At 43.7% G+C, this 20,765-nt stretch overlaps 1 protein-coding gene across 1 annotated transcript; it reads left to right on the forward strand.

Moving 5' to 3' along the window:
- The first annotated feature begins 389 nt into the window (after positions 1 to 389).
- On the forward strand, positions 390 to 15,524 carry SMU1 (SMU1 DNA replication regulator and spliceosomal factor). The gene is made up of 12 exons (XM_069777252.1): positions 390 to 535; positions 865 to 1,075; positions 1,181 to 1,333; positions 2,466 to 2,576; positions 3,490 to 3,618; positions 4,947 to 5,066; positions 5,480 to 5,596; positions 5,800 to 5,927; positions 10,372 to 10,498; positions 11,883 to 12,050; positions 12,350 to 12,502; positions 13,151 to 15,524. The coding sequence occupies exons 1-12, from the start codon at positions 510 to 512 to the stop codon at positions 13,247 to 13,249; spliced, it is 1,542 nt and encodes a 513-aa protein (XP_069633353.1). The 5' UTR covers positions 390 to 509; the 3' UTR covers positions 13,250 to 15,524.
- Positions 15,525 to 20,765: the final 5,241 nt, after the last annotated feature.

Raw genomic sequence — 20,765 nt, forward strand, 5'->3', positions numbered from 1 at the left:
TCCTGGCCAGGCCAGCACCGTACCGGGCTAATGGGTAATTCCACTTCCACGAAGCCCTGCCTTTGGCTCGTGCTACGTCACAGGCCTTACGCCCAACACTCTTTCCCAGTTACCTCCCTGACGACTAACAACGGGGACAAGGAGGCTGCTGGTTCTCCCGGCGCTGCCGAGGACGGGCCCCCCGCCGCGGGGGTCACCAGCCAGGCCCAGCTGGGGGCACCGGCCGCCCCTCAGGCCGCCCCTCAGGCCGCCCGGCCCGCGGTGACGGCCCACCACCGCCAAGGGGCGCACGATCCCCGGCGCGGGCGCGGGGTTGTCCCAGTGCGCATGTCCGCCCCCGGCCCGCCGCAGCCCCCCCCCCCCCCCCCGGCCTCCGCCACGTGATTTAGGCCGCGTCGGGTGAGGGGGGTGGTCCCGCGCGGCGTGGCGGGGTCCGGAAGCGGCGGAGCGCGAGATCGGAAGTGGCGGGGCGGTGCCGGTGGGGCCGTTCGTGAGCGGCCGCGCTCAAGATGTCCATCGAAATCGAGTCTTCCGAGTGCGTGAGGCGGCGGCGGGCCGGGGCGAGGCGGCGCGGCGCGGCGCGGCCGTGCCGGTCGCGGCGGCGGGGTGGTACCGGGAGAGGACGGTGCAGCCTCCGGGCCGCGGCGGGAGCCGTTGTGGCGCGGCGTGGTCGTGGGGGAGGGGCTGTCCCTGAGGTGATCGGGGGACACGAGGACGGTTGCGGGGGGGGGGCGGGAACGGCGGCGGCGCCCGCTCCGCCACGGCTGGGCATCCGAGCGGGAGGGGGCTGCGGCGGGTGGGGAGGGCCGCGGGGAAGGGTGGCCCGTGGGGCCGGTGCCGTGACTGCGCGCTGTTCCCCTGCAGCGTGATCCGACTGATCATGCAGTACCTGAAAGAGAACAGCCTCCACCGAGCCCTCGCCACCCTCCAGGAGGAAACTACCGTCTCCCTCAACACCGTGGACAGTATCGAGAGCTTTGTGGCTGACATCAACAGCGGGCATTGGGACACGGTGCTACAAGCCATACAGTCGCTGAAGCTGCCCGACAAGACCCTCATTGATCTCTACGAGCAGGTGAGTGAGTGCAGGCTGCGTACAGCCTGTTCTGGTCTGGGTGGAAGCCCCTCTCTTGTTTTCCGCTTACTCTTGGCTAACGCAAATGTTTGTCTCTTGGTGCAGGTTGTGCTGGAGTTGATTGAGCTCCGGGAACTAGGTGCTGCCAGGTCTCTCCTGAGACAAACAGATCCCATGATCATGCTGAAACAAACTCAGCCAGAGCGGTACATCCACCTTGAAAACCTTCTGGCCAGATCTTACTTTGATCCTCGTGAGGTATAGTACCCTCTTCCTAGAGACCTCGCAATGCTCTCTTGCATGACCCCTGGCATTGGTCCAAGTTGCTAACAGCTTACTTACGTCATCTTTTCTTTTCCACTGTGGGAGTGAGAACGTGCAGCTTCCCGGTTTGATGATTTTACACGTTGTATTAAGTGTTTGGGAAATGGTGTATAACACTTGATCGCAAGGCACCAGAGCAGTGGTTTTGAAGTATACTGCAGGTGAGAGTTTGAGGATTTATACTTGTATCCTGCCACAGTGTCCTGGTTTTGGCTGGGATAGAATTAATTTTCTTTCTAGTAGCTGGTATGGTGTGGTGTTTCAGGATCAGTATGAGAAGAATGTTGATAACACACTGATATTTTTCATTTCAGTTGTTCCTAAGTAATGTTTAGACTAAGTCAGGGATTTTTCAGCTTCTCAAGGCCAGCCAGCAGGAAGGCTGGAGGAGCACAAGAAGTTGGGAGGGGACACAGCCAGGGCAGCTGACCCAGACTGGCCAAATGGGTATTCCATACCATGTGATGTTATGCCCAGTATTTAAACTGGGGGGAGGTGGCCTGGGCAGGGGATTGCTGCTCAGGAGCTAACTGGGCATGGATCAGCAAGTGGTGAGCAATTGCATCCTGCATCACTTGTTTTGTATATTCCAATCCTTTTTTTATTACTGTTATTATCATTATTAGTTTCTGTTCTATTAAACTGTTCTTATCTCAACCTATGAGTTTTACCTATTTCCTTCCAATTCTCTCCCCCATCCCTCTGAGCAGGGGAAAGTGAGCAAGCAGCTGTATGGTGCTTAGTTGCTGGCTGAGGTTAATCCACGACACAGAGGATGACATCTGTGCCTTGCTTTTCCTGTCTTATATATGCAGAAGAAAATTCACATTTTGTAAATAAAATTATTGTTGTGTAATAACAAGGCGTTATTTCTGAACTGATACTGTCAGTTTGACATTTTTAGTGAAAGCATATCCGAAATATTTCAAGGGTTAGTGTTAAAGAGAAGGGCTGTTTTGAAGGCCTAATAGAAAATTAATCTGGAAGGGGCTTCAGTTCAGAGCAATGAATGTTTTTATGGAAAACAGTTTAGAAGAATCACTTCCTAAAAATAACTTCTTTCTAGGCATACCCAGATGGAAGTAGCAAAGAGAAGCGGAGAGCTGCTATTGCACAAGCTTTAGCTGGAGAAGTCAGCGTGGTACCTCCATCTCGTCTGATGGCGTTGTTGGGGCAGGTAATTCTTGAAAAATGTTTTGGTAGCTATGTCAGTTTCTGTAGATCTTTGCCGCATAAAACTAACTATGATGTAGTTGATTCTCCAGCTCTATAAAAGTAAAGCTTAAATACTGCACATTTACATCTGGTATAGTTAAAAATGGTATTTTCTCCATGTGGCAAGGATTTAGTGGTTTGTAGGAAAAGTCAGCACTGCAGTGGTAGATTTCTTCCCCTAGAATAAATACTCAGCGCATAGAGAAGATTATTTTCAAAGTGCATATTAGTACATACTGTTTCTGTTGTAATTACAACTTTTTTTGATTCTCAGAATGTATTCATTGATACTCTATCCAGACAGTATTTAATGTATTTTCTTGTTTTATGGCTTGCATCTTACTTTTTAAGCTTGTAAGTATGCCAAGCACATTCTCTCAGCATAACTGGTATGTCCTGTGACTGAAGGCAGCTCTCTGTTGAGGGAATTGTATAAGATACTGTCTTTTGAATGAAGTTCACTTGTGTCTTCCAAGAGAGCTTATGTGTCATTTTTAGTGTTAATGTATGCAGTTCTAGGCATATAGACAACAAGTTGGGTAATTTAATGCAAGGTTGAACTCACACTGTGTACGTACTGTATACTATGTACTGAAGGTAGAATGAGAGGGTGGGCCTGAGTCATTCTCACTTGCAAAAAAAAAAACATTTGGGGATAATGTTCTATTCTGTTTGTGATCATGAGTCAGGAAGCATAATCTGGTAAGTCTTGTTTCAAGTAACTGTTTGCAGTGTATTTGTCTCAAACTGTACAGGTGTACAATTTGTAGGGGTGCAAGAAACTATCGCTGTATTGTGTTAATTAGAAGCAAGCCTTGATGAGGAAGATGTTTGTTAACTGATACCTAACGGTATGGCTTTCAACTCCTCAAAAGGCACTGAAATGGCAGCAGCATCAGGGCCTGCTTCCTCCTGGTATGACAATTGACTTGTTCAGAGGCAAAGCAGCTGTGAAAGACGTGGAAGAAGAAAAGTTCCCCACGCAGCTGAGCAGGCATATTAAGGTGATGTTGTGTTTGCTTTTATGTATGCTAATGCTGCTTGTTCCTTCCTGTGCTTTTATGTTGGGAGATAAGAGTAAACCTGAATGCTTCTGTTCTCTTTTTTGTAAGTCATTTCCCTCCACCCCTCCAACTCCTCCCCCGCCCTTTCCCCCTTCTCCCCCCTTCCCTCCCTCCCTCTCCCTCCCCTTCTTCTCCATGCTTTATCTCATCAGGAGACTTTTCATGAGAGCCTGAAATAAGGTCCCTTAACAAGATTGGGTGCTCATGGTATTTGTGAATATGATAAATGTATTCGTTGTTACTTTGACTTTGCAGTTCAGAATCATTGAGTTTTCAGAAGTGGTTTGTTTAGTCCCCTTCTTTATTTGTGCAAGGAAATACTTGTGTCTTAAACTTCTGTGCATGCATATTAGCTTCTGTGAACCACTTAAGTCTTGATCATGAACTACTACATACCATGTCTACTAATATGATCAGTATCTCCTTTCTAAGGATTTTATCATGTAGATTTCAAAAGAGAAAGAAAACTCTGCTGTAATGACATAGTTGTCCAGCAGCACTCACAATGTGGAATAGGCAGTTTCCTACTGTGAAGGCTTTTCAACTTCACCAAGCAGTTTTGTACAGTGAGAAGTGTTAGTTCACTGTAGTAGCTCTACCAGTTCTCCCAATGAACAGAAGATAATGTTTTTTGGAAGTCATGAGTTGGAACTTGTGAAATCAATTTGTTGTATTCAGGAGCAGCTTGGTAAAAATGCTTTATGAGAACTTGTTTTGTTCACCAGTACTGATCTTTGATTTTTGTATTGATTAGTGAAAAACTTTTTCTATACTCAGTTGTTGTGGTCACTTGTATTTAAAAATGTAAAATTTAAAAATTGTATTTAAAAAATACCAAACATTTTCTGTGAGAATTTCACTGGAGAAACATCATTCCAAGTGAAGCAACTTGTACTACTTCAGAAATTTCTGAAGTCTGCTAGGGATATATGTTGGGTACTGGAAAGGTGTTTGTTACCATATACAATTCACTGCAAAAAAACCCCAAAATATGAAGACAACCAACCCAACTGCTGCTGCAAGCACGGAGTGTTTGATGTAGCTTCCACAGATATTACCAGATCAAAAGGAGGTTTTTTTGTTTTTGTTTTTGAAGTGCTAGTAGTAGGTATTGACAGGGTTTTTTGTACCTTAACATTAAATTTGTGAATGCATACTTCTGTAAAATACTGTATTTTTGCCACCAAAATGAGACTACAGTTTTGTGTTAAGGAGTTGGGTTTTTTTAAATTGCTTATTAGGCTTAATTTGTTTTCTCCTAAAAACAGTTTGGACAGAAGTCGCATGTGGAGTGTGCTCGGTTTTCCCCCGATGGACAGTATCTTGTTACTGGCTCTGTTGATGGTTTCATTGAAGTATGGAACTTCACTACTGGAAAGATTAGGAAGGTAAATTGTACCTTATTTCAGACAGATAGTTCATTGGCCAAGTACCTGGTTTTATTCTTTGAGATTATACTTTATGTTTGTTTTCATTTCTCAGGGACTGTGAATCTGAAAAGAATGTCTGCTTGGCCAATTCAGATATTGGTCTGGAATCTTTACGTGGGTTTAATTGTCTGGTTTGTCATAGACTTCCCTCTGTGATAATATTTTTTAATTTTAACCTTTCCAGATCATTGTCATTGCCTCTAAAATGGTGACAATAGCACTTCCCTGTTACTATAAGGCTGTGAGGTCTGCTTGATGATAGGTTATAAAATATAACTGAAGTTAAAAGTGCTAGTGCATTTGCACTTTGCCTTAAAAAGTGTTTAATGGAATTCACTGTTTTGATTGGTGGATCTTCTGCTTTCATTTAGGATCTGAAGTACCAGGCACAAGATAATTTTATGATGATGGATGATGCAGTGCTGTGCATGTGCTTCAGCAGAGATACAGAAATGCTAGCAACCGGAGCACAAGATGGAAAGATCAAGGTACAAATCTTTTTGTACGGTATGTTGGCAGAGGTAGTGACCAGAAGGGTTCACTTGCAATTGCAGTAATGTTGCAATTCTGTATAAAAACAAGTGAAGTTTAGCATGGCTCAGAAACAGATATGTATTAGCACTGACGTTTAAGCTTCTGTGATCTCTTAACAAAGTAACCACCTCTATTTCATTTGCTGTTTCCTTTCCAGGTGTGGAAGATCCAGAGCGGTCAGTGTCTGAGAAGATTTGAACGAGCACACAGTAAAGGTGTTACATGCCTCAGTTTCTCCAAAGACAGCAGCCAAATTCTTAGTGCTTCTTTTGATCAGACAATCAGGTAAATAAACTGAGAATGTGTGAGCTACAGTGCAGGAGGAAAGAAAGCAGAATTTTCACATTAAGCAGTTAAACTTTTGAATATAGATTCATTTGACCTGGGATTTGATCCTTTTGCGTTGAGTTTTAATACTAATAGGAGATCAGGACTGCTGAGGGTTGGAGAGAAACAGTTTGGAAGTTTGACCTTTCACCTTGCTTAACTTGCTTTCTTCCAGGGCTAGGGGCCAAGTACCTCTTCTGCTCTATTGTAATTTACATTGACCTTGCGCATGTTCTTTCTGGGAGACTCCTATCTTAAGAAACAGTTGTGTCAACCTTCACAAGTAACATTTTTTTATAATAAGCTTAAGGTAAAAAAAAGATCTGAGGATAACAGGATGATGACATTTTTTGGAACACCCTAAACAGCCTAATTGTACTCACTAGCTTTAATAGACAACCTGACAGTAGTTGATTCTATCCAGTTCATTTTCCTTGTGAAGCAGTATCATGGGCTCTTCTTTTCGTACTATCTGAAGAAATCATCTGAGAGCAGCTTTAAGTATTTTGGTGCATCTTCTCTGCTTCCTCCTGATAGTTGCTGAAAAGAGCAAAATTTCCAAAAGTGCTTGGGAATCTCAATTAGCAATAGTCACGGCTCTGCCTTGGGCATGAGTAAAGGTCTCTGTGTCCCTGTAAGCTGCATGTGAGTGAAATAAGATGAGGCGTGTCCCTACACATTCAGGGACAGTCACTTTGCACTGTGTTGCTGCTCCCTAAGTCATGCATTGCCAGCCCTTGTAAAAGGATTCTTGTCCCAGCCCCAGATCCACCCCTCTATCTCTCTTGGATCCAGAGAACTCGCTTTAGAGTGGGAACAAGAGGAAGAAGGACCCAAAGAAAATGTTTTTTGGGCACCTGTTCTTCCTAGCAGTCTGACATGGAACACTAGAGCTCCAACCCTGGAAGACAGCCAGGCTGATGGACCCTGAGAGGTGCAAGAGCAGGAGTTACAATTTTTATCTGGAAATGGCAGTACAGCCTTTCCTGTTCTTTATGGTGCTGCTTTTGTTCTGAGTATCTCTTCAGATGTATGTGGTGTATAAGGGAAGGCTGAGAGACCCAGGCCTGATCGGCCTGGTAAAAGAAGGCTGAGAAGGGACCTAGTTGCCTCATCTAGAGTAAGTCACAGATAAGACAATGCCAGACTCTTCTCAGGTGCAGTTCCTACAAGGGACAAAGTCCAGGAAGTGAAATTCTGATTGTATATAAGGAAAAACTTTTTTTTTTTTTAACTCCTTGAGAAGGAAGCAGTGCTTGGACAATGCTGAGAGAGTTGGCTCAGGCTGGGAATGGATCTCAACCCTTTAAGGCTTTCAAAGCTAAACAGAACAAGACCATGAGTGACTTGGAAGGTGATGTTGCTTTGAGGAGAGCAGTGGAATGGAGGTGTTCTGAGGTGTCCTCTAGTCTAAGTTATTCTGTGATTCTCTGACATGTACCACTGTTTTAGAATCTCTGTTAGAGAAAAATCATGTGGCCAGATGGTTTGTACCATTATACATTTATACTGGCAAGAGGAAAAAAAACTTCTTTCAGACATGAAAAAGAGCCACAGAGACAGGATCATTTTTCTTTTCCCTCCCAAAAGATAATTCCCACCTCTTCAGGCTGTCTCTGCAGTTCTGCTTTTGGGCATGGGAATGCTTTCCATTTCTCAGGCAAACCATCCCTTGCTGTGTAGCACCAGCACTATGTTGGGATATGAGCTATGGGGTTTTTTTAACCAATCTGTATAGTTCATTTTCCCAATATCTGTGGCATTCCTTTTGGGCAGTGAAACTGTTCATGATGTTGAAGGCCCACAGGCTGAGATCTTGGGAACCCAGGAATGGGAGTTGAGTCTTTCTGCAATCTTTGGAGTTGGCTTTGGTACACAATCCAGTTAGAGTAGTTTAGCAAGTTGATAGTGTGTCAGCTCAGTTACAGTGGTTGAATATAAGGTCAGTCTGCAGAAAATCCAAAGAAGTACATCCCTCTTAATGCGGTTTGGCTATACTGAAGAAACTTGGCATTACCTGACACTTTCCACGTGCTAAGACTTGTATGCATACAGTTACTGGAGCTTACCTGGTGTGCAGATAATCTGTTAAGGCACAACATGACAAAGGAATGGATGGTTGTGGGACAGGTATGAAGGTGGTTAGGCTTGTATCTACGCTCCAAGAAAGCTCAAGTGTCTGTGCAACCTGTGTAAGGCAGGCTAGGCATAAATTATAAAACACTTTAATTTAAAACGTACCTCTAGAGGTCTCTAGTCCAACATGCTTCTCAAAGCACAACCAACTTTCAGTTAGAACAGCTTGCTCAGGGCTTTGTCGATCTGAGTTCTCAAAATCTCCATGGGTGGAGACCCCACTGCTTCTCTTGGCATCTGTCCTAGGGCTGTACAGCCCTCTCGGAGAAAATCCTGTTTGGCCATAAGAAAAGACATTTTGTTTTGGTTTCCTTTCACTTGTGCCCTTTGCCTCTTGTCCTTCAGCTGTGCACCTCTGAGAAGAATCTGATTCCACTTAATCTGTAAAAACTTGTTGGGTAGTGATGTTAACCAAATAGTTACAATTTTTCAGATGTTTAGTAAGGACTTAGATATCTTTTTTTCTTTCTTCTTTTTTTTTTTTTTAAAGGATCATTTCAGGGTGTATAAAAGCAAAAATGAAAGTTAATTGTAACTTTTAATACTAGCAAATAGTCCCAAAAATACCCAAAGTCTGTTCTAATCTAAGTTACCAGATGAGCAGCAACCTCATCAAACTGCTATTCCTGCAGCTTTTAGCATCTGGAAGGTGTTGCTTAACATTTGTGTAGTGCAGTAATTCTGATTCTGCACCTATTAGGTGTCTTGTTACTGAGTGGAATTTGCCAACTGCTGGGTAGATTTGGTTTGCAACAAAGCTATTCTGTTGCTACGCAGACACTTTCCTGCAGTTGAAAGTAGCTTAGGTCAGTTTTGTCTAGTACACAGTTATTTTTCTTCTTTGAGGTTATCCTGATTTACTTAGTAATTTAACTTACTTGTCTACAAGGAAGACAGCAATTAGATGCTTCTGAACTTTCACTTCTCTGGGCTGAACACACCCAGCCCTCTCAGCCTCTCCTCATGCCTCAAGTGGTCCAGCCCTCTGGCCATCTTAGTGGCCCCTTAGTGAGGGCCCAAAACTGGACATAGTCCTCCAGATGTGGCTACACCTCTGTCAGACAGGGGGGACCCTTGATCTGCACACTGTGCCTCTCCTAATGCATCTGGTGTGTGGCTGGGTTTTGTCAATGCCACAGCAAGCTGCTGGCTTTCACTTTGTTCTCCCCAAGGCCTGCCAGGTCCTTTGCTGCAGACCCCCTCTGCAGCCAGTCAGCCCCCGGTTGATACTGGCAGCTGAGGTGGTTCAGCAGCAATCTGTTCTCAACATCATGAGGTTTCTCTCAGTCTAGCTTTCTGGTTTGTCATGGTTTTCAACTTCCTCATATGTCATTTTCAAAATTGAGTTGCAGGATATGGTACTTGCATTGCGAATCAGATTGATCCAGTGCTTGACAACTCTCTATGTTTTGCGTTTAATTGAATGGGATTATGTAATATGTTTAATAGCTTTAGGCTCTTGTCTACTGTAAAGACCAAATGAAGAAATGTGTGGATCTGGAGGCAAATGCACAGTGAACAGGCATTACAAAACATATTAATGAGAGATGTTCATCTGTTTAAATCCTGATATGTATGAACTATAGCATAAGCAGTTTAATTGAAATTATGTAAGGGTGAATGTTGAATCAAGGACAGCAAGCTTCAAATGGAATAAAAAATTTCATTCTCAAGGCTTCAGACTTCTGCCTGAAAACTGTATTTCTGTAGCCAGTAGGTACTGCAATTTAAGGCTGATACAGATTAGCAGTATGATTTCCTTTTAGATGACTGAGCAAACTCTTCACAGAATTGCACAGTAATAAGCAATGGCAATAGCTTGCAAAAGAGGAAAAAATTCTGCTTGAGTGTAAGGAAAGAATTTTTCTTAACCCAACTGGAGTTGGTCAAGGCCCTGAGCAAGCTGACCTCACTTAAAGTTGAGGAATCTGTTGGACTAGAGACTTCCAAACTTAATGCTGTAATTTTTGTTTTGTCAGCTTCATAGTTTCCCCTTTCATAGTCCTGTCGTCTGATAGGTACAGTGTTTATTACATACAGGTCCTTGAGGCTGAAGGTTGATGGTATTTCCCTAAACATTTCACAGGAAGACATAATGTCTTTGACGAAAGGGGCTCGTGATAAAGACTTACATCTTGCAGATTTTTAGCACTTTTTATTGTTGCCTGTCAAAGGTATCTCGGATTTAAAATATGGTGAAGCCAGCAGGTGGTTGGTTCATACTACCTCAGTTGTTTGCTTAGTTGTGACCTCTGTTGTTTGACAGGATTCATGGTTTAAAATCTGGGAAGACTTTAAAGGAATTCCGTGGTCATTCTTCCTTTGTCAATGAAGCTACTTTTACCCAGGATGGCCACTATATTATCAGTGCATCCTCTGATGGCACAGTGAAGGTAAGATAACATTTACCCTTTCTAAATAACACATTCAGAATCTTTGCATGTTGCAGCTGATTTGTTATGACTGCTGCCGTCATTGGAGAAGGACTTGGGGTTATCCGCAATAATAACTCTTTCTGCTGGTACAAATTCACATTAAAATCACTTTTGCTAATACCTTTTAATGGTGATTCTTTAAGTGATCTAAATCACTTGTCCATGACACCTTTGCTGTAGATTCATGTAAATCAGAACTGGTGAAGTTTCATACTGTGCTTACAGACTGCTGTAGAGCCTGTTTGTGCAGTGTTTATGAAAGGAGGACATAAGTGCAATACTTACTGCCTGTTCCTGCTTTATTCTAGGAATAGAATTGACTATGACACCGCTTGTCCTAGAATGTAGGGATTCCCTTGTCTGAAATAATGGCATTTTCTTGCTTGCTGTGTTGGACACCTGTTTATTTCTTGGTGCTTAGGAGTCCCTTACTGTGTAAGCTAGGTAAATCTAGCATTAACGAAACTGGTTGTAGAAGTGATAGGTTTGCTTCTAGTCTCGGCAAAGAGTGGAACTACTCAGTGTGTAGTATTTAAGAGGAGTAAAGCGTTGTTGTGTACAGGGCATTACTGACTAATAATAAAATAAATATAGAAATGGCTACCTTAAGTAGGGCATCGATACAGTGCATGGAGGGTGGGTAAACAGATCCAGTTTATAGATGTGGCCTAGGAGAGTGTGATGGATTTTGCTCATATTAAATGGGGCATTATTTCAAACTTGCACTCTTTGCTAGACTGTCCCAATCATGGGAATAGCCTAAGAAGGTGGTATCTTTCATTTTGATTGTATTAGTATGTAAACAGCAAAAATATTCCACAGATGGTGAGTTACGTTTTACTTTAAATATTAAACAAGCAGTTCCATTTTCTGTTTCTAAACAGCTAGAACAGCCTGATGTTGAGCCTGAAGCAGCTGTAAGCTGGGATGTCTCTCCCACTGATATCAGTGAGGCTTTGCTTTTTCAGTGATTTTCATGTCTGTCTTGTGTAAGGCAAATTGCATGTGCAGAGGCTGCCATATATTCACAGATACTAGCTAAAACCAGAAAGCAAGTCCGGTCTCACCCGTCAGGGAATATGCTTAATGAAAGGGAGCCAGGCTGAATTTGGATCATGGAAATTCACTTTCAGTTCAGTTGTAATGAAATTGTTCATGGTGTCCACACTTCATAATAGATGTGATAATTACTTTTTTTAAAAATCTGCTTTAAACTACAATTTTTGGAATTAATATTTCCCCTCAGGAGCCTTAAAAGAAATCGGAATCCTGTATCCCGAATCAGCTCATTCTTGTTTAATTTTTTAAAGCTAATTGGTTTTACATTTATTTTTCATACTAGGTTTGGAATGTGAAGACGACAGAGTGCTCAAACACCTTCAAATCTCTTGGCAGCACTGCTGGGACAGACATTACTGTGAACAGTGTCATTCTCCTGCCTAAAAACCCAGAACACTTTGTTGTTTGCAACAGATCGAACACAGTCGTCATTATGAATATGCAAGGACAAGTATGTGGTCTTATTGGTGTCCTTTCAAGTCTCTCTCTCTCTCAATCATGTTAAGAATGCCAAAAATGTAGTTAACAACCTAGCCTTGGGTTAAACCTGATTTCTCCAGCTTGCTTTCATGACAAACTATTCTGTACCCAGGTTATAGAACAGCTTGACTTGCAGAAAGCGATTGCAGCTATGGAGAGATCCTGTGTTCTAAACAGACCTAGTACTGCATAAATTTTTTTGCCCTGAACATAGTAATGATGTGCTGCAGATTAATTGTGCCAAATATTTTTGGGGGGGTATCTTTACAGATTGTAAGAAGTTTTAGCTCTGGTAAGAGAGAAGGTGGTGACTTTGTATGCTGTGCGCTTTCACCTCGTGGTGAATGGATCTACTGTGTTGGTGAAGATTTCGTGCTCTATTGCTTTAGCACAGTGACCGGCAAGCTGGAGAGAACTCTGACTGTAAGTTCTTAGCTTTGAGCTTTTGCAGAGTTCTAAACACAAGGATGATCTAAATGTTCATTACTTATGAAGTCCGTAAGGAGAAGTCTGTAAGGAGAAGTCTCGTACCAAGGAATCTTTCACCTCTTGCAGCCATGACTGGTAACAAATGCATTCTAGAACACTTGGCTGTAGAATGTCTTTAGGTTTTTTTAGAACTATTTTAATATTAAAAGTTAGGAAAATGTTTACCCACCAAGCCAAGGGTGAATTGGTTTGAACTTACTGGAACTAGAGCGTGTCTTGACCTGGGCTCCAGCTGATGGAGAATCTGACCAAGTTGTCAGGCTTTAATTTGCCTTGGAAACTAAAGAGGAATACCAGCTTGAATAGCTAAATTTAATGGGGAACACTTAGATGTCATGAATTTCAGTGGATGTAAACCTTCACTGAACCTTCCCTCACCCAGTAAAAAGTAACTGCTATGTCACAAAAATTGTTTGCAGCTGGAACTTAATATTGGGGGGGTATGTTCCTCTGCTTTTGCTGTATGCACAAAGCATGTTAAACATCAGTCCAGCTTGCCTCTAGTTCTTGTTTGAAGAGAATATTTGGCTTGAATCTGCTAAAGGAAGAATCTCCTGATGTGTCTTTCTGCTTATTCTCTAGGTTCATGAAAAGGATGTCATTGGCATTGCTCATCACCCCCACCAGAACCTGATTGCCACTTACAGTGAAGATGGCCTCCTCAAGCTCTGGAAGCCTTAGCTTGATTTTACAATAAGCTATGCAGTGTGCCTGTTAGTTGCAGGTTATTGGTGTTTGTGCTTTAACAAGGTCTAAAGCACAAAGTGTGCTATTTACTCAATTTTAGTTCCAGTTTCCAGAGAATGATGTTTTTAATTCTTGGTCTAAAGTTAGGTAGATTGGTGCTTAAATATAGCATCAGTTAATTTCAAATGCTTTTATTTTTACCAGAGTAGCTGAAACAACTTCAGTGAGAGTGTTTTTCCTGTCTCCTGAAGTCTGAACTCTTCCTACAGTGTTTATAAAAGTTGAACAAGCTAGGAACTACACACATTTACAAGTGGTTGCTGACTTCCTAGAATACAGTAAAATGCTTTTTTTTATTGAGTGAATTATGCGGAACAGGAAAGCTGTCTCTTCTCCAATGCTGAAACAAAGGCACAGTTTTCATGGAATGCAGATGAGGATACTCTGCCCTCAGCTTGAAGGCAGAGGCTTTTCTAGTCTAGTGGGTTTTGCTGTGTTCAATTTTTCCAACTGTATATATAAAGTAGTGTCACACAGCTTCCTCAGAATGAAACTATTCTTCCCCATCTCCCAGCACTTCCTGCTATAAACCTGCCTAACATGGCAGTGAGATATAGCTGGGTTTTTGGTTTGTTTTTTTATGGGTTTTTGTTTGTTTGGTTGGTTGGTTTTGGAGTTTTGTTTTGTTTCTTTTTTGTTTTACTTTACTTCCAGGCTAAAAGGAATTATTATCTGGGCCTTCTTCCTATAAGTGTATAATGTCTTCAGACCAGCTTTAACTGCAGCAGGCCTCAGGATCAATATTTTAAAACATGCAAAAGCCAGTTTACATAGGGCAAGTTCCTAGTGCTATGATGCAGCACGTGCTGCAGTTGTTTTGTTTTTTCCAGTTTACTCAGTTCAGCTTCCTGCTTTCCCAAAAGGGCATGGCATACTTAAGCTTTAATTAATTACTTGTAAGATTTTTTTTATTTCATATACCTGTGGACCTAGTTAAGGTGATACTTAGGTCCCACACTATGGTAAAAAGAAGCTTTTAGGCTCTTCAGTTGGGAGCAGATGACGATTCCATTTGAGATCCTGACTAATGCACACTGTTGTGAATGTACACCAGCATCTTCTAAAGTCTGACCATAGTTTTTCTAGGATGCAGCAAAAAAACGAGGTTTTGTCTGTAATGATGAGACAGACACATGCAGATTTGAATCTGCAGCACTATTTCCTGTTCTCATCTCTTACAGAATGCTTTCCTGCTGCAGTAATCTTTCAAACAGTAATAACTTCTCTTTGACTTAATAAATTAGTTCCAATTTAAATAACCTCACAATTTTTTTGAGCTTGAGGGCTTGATCTTAATGCAAATATTGGGTTGTCAGCTGGTGACTGACCTCCTTCAGCACTAACCGGTACACTTGACTGAAATATGTTCATACTGGTCTAAGGAAATGTATAAAAATTTCAGCTTAACTTCTCACATAGCATTGCTTGTTCACTACAACTGTAGTGTTTAGTTCTACATTTAGCTGTAATGTTGTAATTCCTAATTTTTGTAATGCTTCCTCAGATATGGCAATGAAGTATTTTTAAGTAGCAAAAAGTGATTACTTTTCCTGCCTGAAAGGACACTGGCATGCCAGAAACATCTGACAGTAATACATCTGACAACTCCATTGGCAATTAGTACTTTTGATACAGGAGAACATCTTGACAAAATATTTTTAATGTTATCTAACTTGTAGTTCATTTTGCCTTCAGATTACATAGAACTGCTAATCTTCAATGTGAACTATATTTTACATTGTTCTTTAAAAGAAAAGTAGTTGTAGCAAATAAAACTGTCAGAATCCTGAATGTTTAGAGATTGAAATACATTCTCTAGCTTAAAAATGTGAGAAAATCTGGCATTTCTTAAGCTTTTTATGCAAGTTTCAGTTTACTGCATCAAGTACTGAAGACAAAAAAGCAAAGTGTGCTAATACTTATGAAAGGGCAATGGTAAAACTTACTTCCTGGGCTGCAGCTGTAATTTGCAAAATAGCTGGCAGTTGGCAAAAAAATACAATTATAATCTTGAAAATGTTGAATTTTTTTTTTGATGTAACGTAATTTTTTTTTAAATGCAAATGGTAATTTTTTTTAATGTAATCTAGGAAGACGTTTTCTCTCTGGAGAATCAGCCAGGTATTATGCCACCTACCTGTGTGTAAGACTTGAACAAGGCAACATCTAGTGCTTCAACTAATATTAAAGAAAGCATTGTTCAACCATGGGCCTTGCTTTATTCTTTAATTATTTTGCTTGCAGCTGGTGAGTTGTCACACATGGAGGAGTGCAGAATGCTTTCTGGGGGGAGTGCCACATAGTGGAAGTCTCATAGGTCAGTTCATCCTCCTGTTGCTGAACTGAGGGTCAATGAATTTCAGCCTTGCTTAGGTGGAATCAGCTGCCTGTCTGTATGTGCTTGCAGAACGTATGTGGAAGAGCTACTGCCATCTCAGCAAAAAATAAGCGAGCTTAGGTTCCTGCACAGCTATGCAAGTGGTGGATGTAACTTTTTTTAAAAAATGTTATTGGGGTGATACTTTATCCAAGTAACATGTGAGCCTGTAGATAGAGAGTGTAGTCGTGCTCTGATACTATCAGCTTGCCATCTGCAAACAAAACTCAAACCCTCCCTTGAGTCCTCGTAAGATTTAGGGAGACCAGCTGAAAACTGAAGATTTGATCTCAAAATGAAAAGATCTTTTGTGAAAGTCTTATGAAGCAGCCAAATTCTCATGAGGTCTGAGAGACAAGACAATCTCCATGGGTGCCTGCCAGCCCCTGTGAATCCATGATTCTGTGTGTTGCTGAGGATTTTGAACCATGAGCTTGGGTGAGAGGGCCTGCCTGTGATTCAGGACAGCTTGGTAACACCAGTGTTCAGTCTGAGATAAGAAGAGAAGGAAAATATGTTGCAGAGATTTATAGGAAAGATGATGCTAAGAGTCAGTTATAAATGCTCTTCAGGTACAGCTTTTCTGCACTTCTGCCTAGTGTCTGCATGGGTTTTGGGAGTCCTTAAGCCTGGTTACTCTAGCTCCTCTTGATGATGTGGGCTCCACTGTGTTCACTGGATAGCTGTAAATAAACCTTATGGCCTTCTGGATCATGGCAACTTGTGAGAGACAGGCTGAGCAAACTCGATCTGAATGTTGGGGGGAAAAGCATAGGCTTTAGGTGCATCCTAATGAGAAAGGTGGCTAACTGCTTTATTTCAGGGGCTGAGTAGGAATCCTATGTGGGAATTCTTTGGCTCCCCGTGGAGCAAGATACAGGGAGATGGTTGCTCCTGAAGTGAAGGGAGCATAACAATTTTACCTGTAACAGGTGCTGCTTGCATTATGAAACAGGGTAGTGAAGGCTTCTTCAGTTTCTTTGTGTCCCTTAGCCTATAAAACTGCTCCCTGTGTAGTAACAAATTCTTCTGATACAGCCTCTGCTTTGTTGGGCAGGAAATGCCATTCGCTTATCTGGGAGCAGGCGTGTGCTGCTGCCAACTAGTTAAGCCTTTCCTGTCTTACCAAATTAGAAGCTTTGTAAGCCAAATCAGCAAATAAGTGTTCTTTCAAGTTTTATTCACAGAATGACAGGATGTCTGCGGTTGGAAGGGATGAAGACTCCACCACCTGCTTGGGCAACCTGTGCCAGTGCTCTGTCACTCTCACAGTGAAAAGTGATTTCTGATGTTCAGAGGGAACCTCCTGTGTTTCAGTTTGTGCCCATTGCCTCTCATCCTGTCACTGGGCACCACTGGAAAGAGCCTGGCTCTGTCCTCCTTGCACCCTCCCTTCAGGTATTTATATACATTGACATCCCCCCTGAGCCTTCTGTTCTCCAGGCTGAACAGTCCCAGCCTTTCCTCACAGGAGAGATGCTCCAGTCCCTTCAGCATCTTTGTGGCCCTTTGCTGGGCTCTCTCCAGTATGTCCATGTCTGTCTTGTATTGGGCAGCCCAAGGCCAGACACAGCACTCCAGGTGTGGCCTCACCAGTGCTGAGTAGAGGGGAAGGATCACCTCTGTCAACCTGCTGGCAACTGGGATACCATTAGCCTTGGTGTCCACCAGGACCCTCAGGTTCCTTCTCTGCCCAGCTGCTTTCCAGCTGGGTGGCCCCCAGCATGTACTCGTGCCTGGGGTAGTTCCTCCCCATGTGTAGGACTTGGCATTTCCCCTTGTTCAACTTCATGAGGTTCCTGTCAGCCCATTTCTCCAGCCTGTCGAGATCCCTGTGGATGGCAGCATGATCCTCTCTTGTATCAGCTACTTCTCCCAGTTTTGTGTCATCTGCAAACTTGCTGAGGGTATATGCTGTCCCATCATCCAGATTGTTCCTGGAGTTGTCTAACAGGAATGGAGCCAGTACTCACCCCTGGGGTACACCACTAGTCATGGGCCTCCAACTAGATGCTGTGCCACCACCCTCTGGCCCTGGCCATTCATCCTGTTTTCAGTCCACCTCATCCACTGCTCATCCATCCCATACATCAACAGCTTCTGTATGAGGATCTTATGGGAGACAGTGCCAAAGGCCTTGCTCAAGTCCAGGTAGATGATATCCACTGGTCTCCCCTCATCTACTAGGCCAGTCATTTCATTGTAAAAGTTACCAAGATGGTTATGACTTCCCCTTGGTGAAGCTATGCTGACTTCTACTGATGATTTTCTTGTTGATGTACCTGGAAATGGTTTCCAGGTTTAGCTGCTCTGTCATCTTCCATGGGATTGAGGTGAGGCTGACAGGCCTTCAGTTCCCTCGATCCTCCTTCTTGCTCTTCTGGAAGACAGAAGTTACATTTGCTTTCCACCGGTCTCCAGGCACTTCCCCCAGTCACCAATCAAAGATTATTGAGAGTGGCCTCACAATGGCATCTGCCAGCTCCCACAGCACTTGTGGGTGCATCTCAGCAGAGCCTGTGGACTTATTTTGCCCCTCTGGTTTGCTTAAGTCTTCCCTGACTTGATCCTCTTCCACCAAGGGTACTTCTCCCTTGCTCCAGACTTTCCCCTTCATCTCTGGAACCTGGGACTCCTGAAGGCCAGTGTTGCTAGTAAGACTGAGGCCAAGATGGCATTCAGTACCTCAGCCTTTTCCATGTCCTGTGTAACTGGGTGCCCCATCTCATTCGTCAATGGGCCCACATTTTCCCTAGCATTTCCCACCTATGTACTTATAGAAGCCCTTATTGCCTTCATGTATTGGGTTTGTGTGGCAACATTTTGGTAGCAGGGGGGCTACAGGGGTGGCTTCTGTGAGAAGCTGCTGGAAGCTTCCCCTGTGTGTGACAGAGCCAATGCCAGCCGGCTCTAAGACAGACCCACTGACAGCCAAGGCTGAGCCCATCAGCGACAGTGGTAGTGCCTCTGGGATAACAGATTTCAGAAGGGAAAAAAAGTTGCTGTGGAACAGAAACTTCAGCCAGAGGGAGGATCAAGAATATGTGAGAGAAACAGCTCTGCAGACCCCCAGGTCAGTGAAGAAGGAGGGGGAGGAGATGCTCCAGGCGCCGGAGCAGAGATTCCCCTGCAGCCCGTGGGGAAGACCATGGTGAGGCAGGCTGTCCCCCTGCAGCCCAGGGAGGTCCATGGTGGAGCAGATCTCCACCTGCAGCCCAGGGAGGACCCCATGCTGGAGCAGGTGGGTGCCCAAAGGAGGCTGTGACCCCATGGGAAGCCCGCGCTGGAGCAGGCTCCCGGCAGGACCTGTGGCCCCATGGAGAGAGGAGCCCACGCTGGAGCAGGTTTTCTGTCAGGACTTGTGACCCCACAGGGGACCCACACTGGAGCAGTCTGTGCCTGAAGGACTGCAGCCTGTGGGAAGGACCCACTCTGGAGCAGTTCACAAAAAACTGGAGCCCATGGGAAGGACTCACGTTGGAGAAGTTCATGGAGGGCTATCTCCCGTGGGTGGGACCCCACGCTGGAGCAGGGGAAGAGTGAGGAGTCCTCCCTCTAAGGAGGAAGGAGCGGCAGAGATAACGTGTGACGAACTGACTGTAAACCCCATTCCCCATCCCCCTGTGCTGCTCAGGGTGGGAGGAGGTAAAGAAATCAGGAGTGGAGTTAAGCCTGTTAAGAAGGGAGGGGTGGGAGGGAAAGGAGTTTTAAGATTTGGTTTTATTTCTTATTATCCTCCTCTGATTTGCTTGGTAATAAATTAAACTAATTTCCCCCAGTTGAGTCTGTTCTGCCTGTGACAGTAAGTGGTGAGTGATCTCCCTGTCCTTATCTCAACCCACAAGGTTTTCATTATATTTTCTTTCCCCTGTCCAGCTGGGGGTGAGGAGTAATAGGGCGGCTTTGGTGGGCACCTGGCATCTAGCCAGGGTCAACCCATCACACTTTGACATCCGTGACCAGATTCAACTCCAGTGAAGCTTTAGCTTTTGTAACTTCATCCCTGGATGCTTGGACAACATCTTTGTGTTTCTCTCAACTTATCCATCCTTGCTTACACCCTGTTCTGGTTTCAGCTGGGATAGAGTTAATTTTCTTTCTAGTAGCTGGTATAGTGTCATGTTTTGGATTCAGTGTGAAAGGCATGTTGATAACACACTGATGTTTTCAATTGTTGCTAAGCAGTGTTTATACTAAGGATTTTTCAGCTTCCCATTCCCAGCCAGCAAGAAGGCTGGAGGGGCACAAGAAGCTGGGAGGGGACACAGCCAGGACAGCTGATCCAAACTGGCCAAAGGGGTATTCCATACCATGTGATGTCATGCCCAGTATATAAACTAAGGGGAGTTGGCCAGGGGCAGATCACTGCTCGGGAACTAACTGGGCATCGGTTGGCGAGTGGTGAGCAATGGCATCCTGCATGACTTGTTTTGTATATTCCAATCCTTTTATTATTATTATTATTGTCATTTTATTATTGTTATTATTATCGTTATTAGTTTCTTCCTTTCTGTTCTATTAAACTGTTCATGTCTCAACCCACGAGTTTTACTTTTTTTTCCCCCGATTCTCCCCCCTACCCCACTGGGGGTGGGGTTGGGGGGGAAGTGAGTGAGTGGCTGCATGGTGCTTAGCTGCTGGCTGGGGTTAAACCATGACAGTCCATTTTGGCACCCAACATGGGGGATGAAGGGTTGAGATAATGACAGATCTGACCAGAGTGTGTTAAAACAAATTTGTTACAAGCATTCATTACATTAGCATCAATTTATGCGCTCTTAGAGTTGTGGTGCTTGTTTTTAGAGTTCTGTTGTGTATCACCTCACTTGCTGTATATAGTCCCATATGGAGAGTGGAGACTAACAGTTGACTATTGTGGTCTGAATGAAGTCATGCTGCCATTGAATGCTGCCGTGTTGGGCATGCTAGAACTTCAATACGAACTGGAGTCGAAGGCAGCCAAGTGATACAACACAACTGATATTGCTAATGCATTTTTCTCAATCCCTCTGGCAGCAGCATGCCAGCCACGGTTTGCTTTCACTTGGAGAGGTGTCCAGTACACTTGGAATC

Source organism: Haliaeetus albicilla, chromosome Z, assembly GCF_947461875.1.
Source record: "Haliaeetus albicilla chromosome Z, bHalAlb1.1, whole genome shotgun sequence".
Classification (NCBI taxonomy): Eukaryota; Metazoa; Chordata; class Aves; order Accipitriformes; family Accipitridae; genus Haliaeetus; species Haliaeetus albicilla.

Coding starts and splice junctions, on each gene's coding strand:
- SMU1 (XM_069777252.1), top strand. CDS start 510: ATGTCCATCGAAATCGAGTCTTCCGA. Junction 5,928..10,371: donor TCTTTTGATCAGACAATCAG/GTAAATAAACTG, acceptor GTTGTTTGACAG/GATTCATGGTTTAAAATCTG. Junction 10,499..11,882: donor CCTCTGATGGCACAGTGAAG/GTAAGATAACAT, acceptor TTTTCATACTAG/GTTTGGAATGTGAAGACGAC.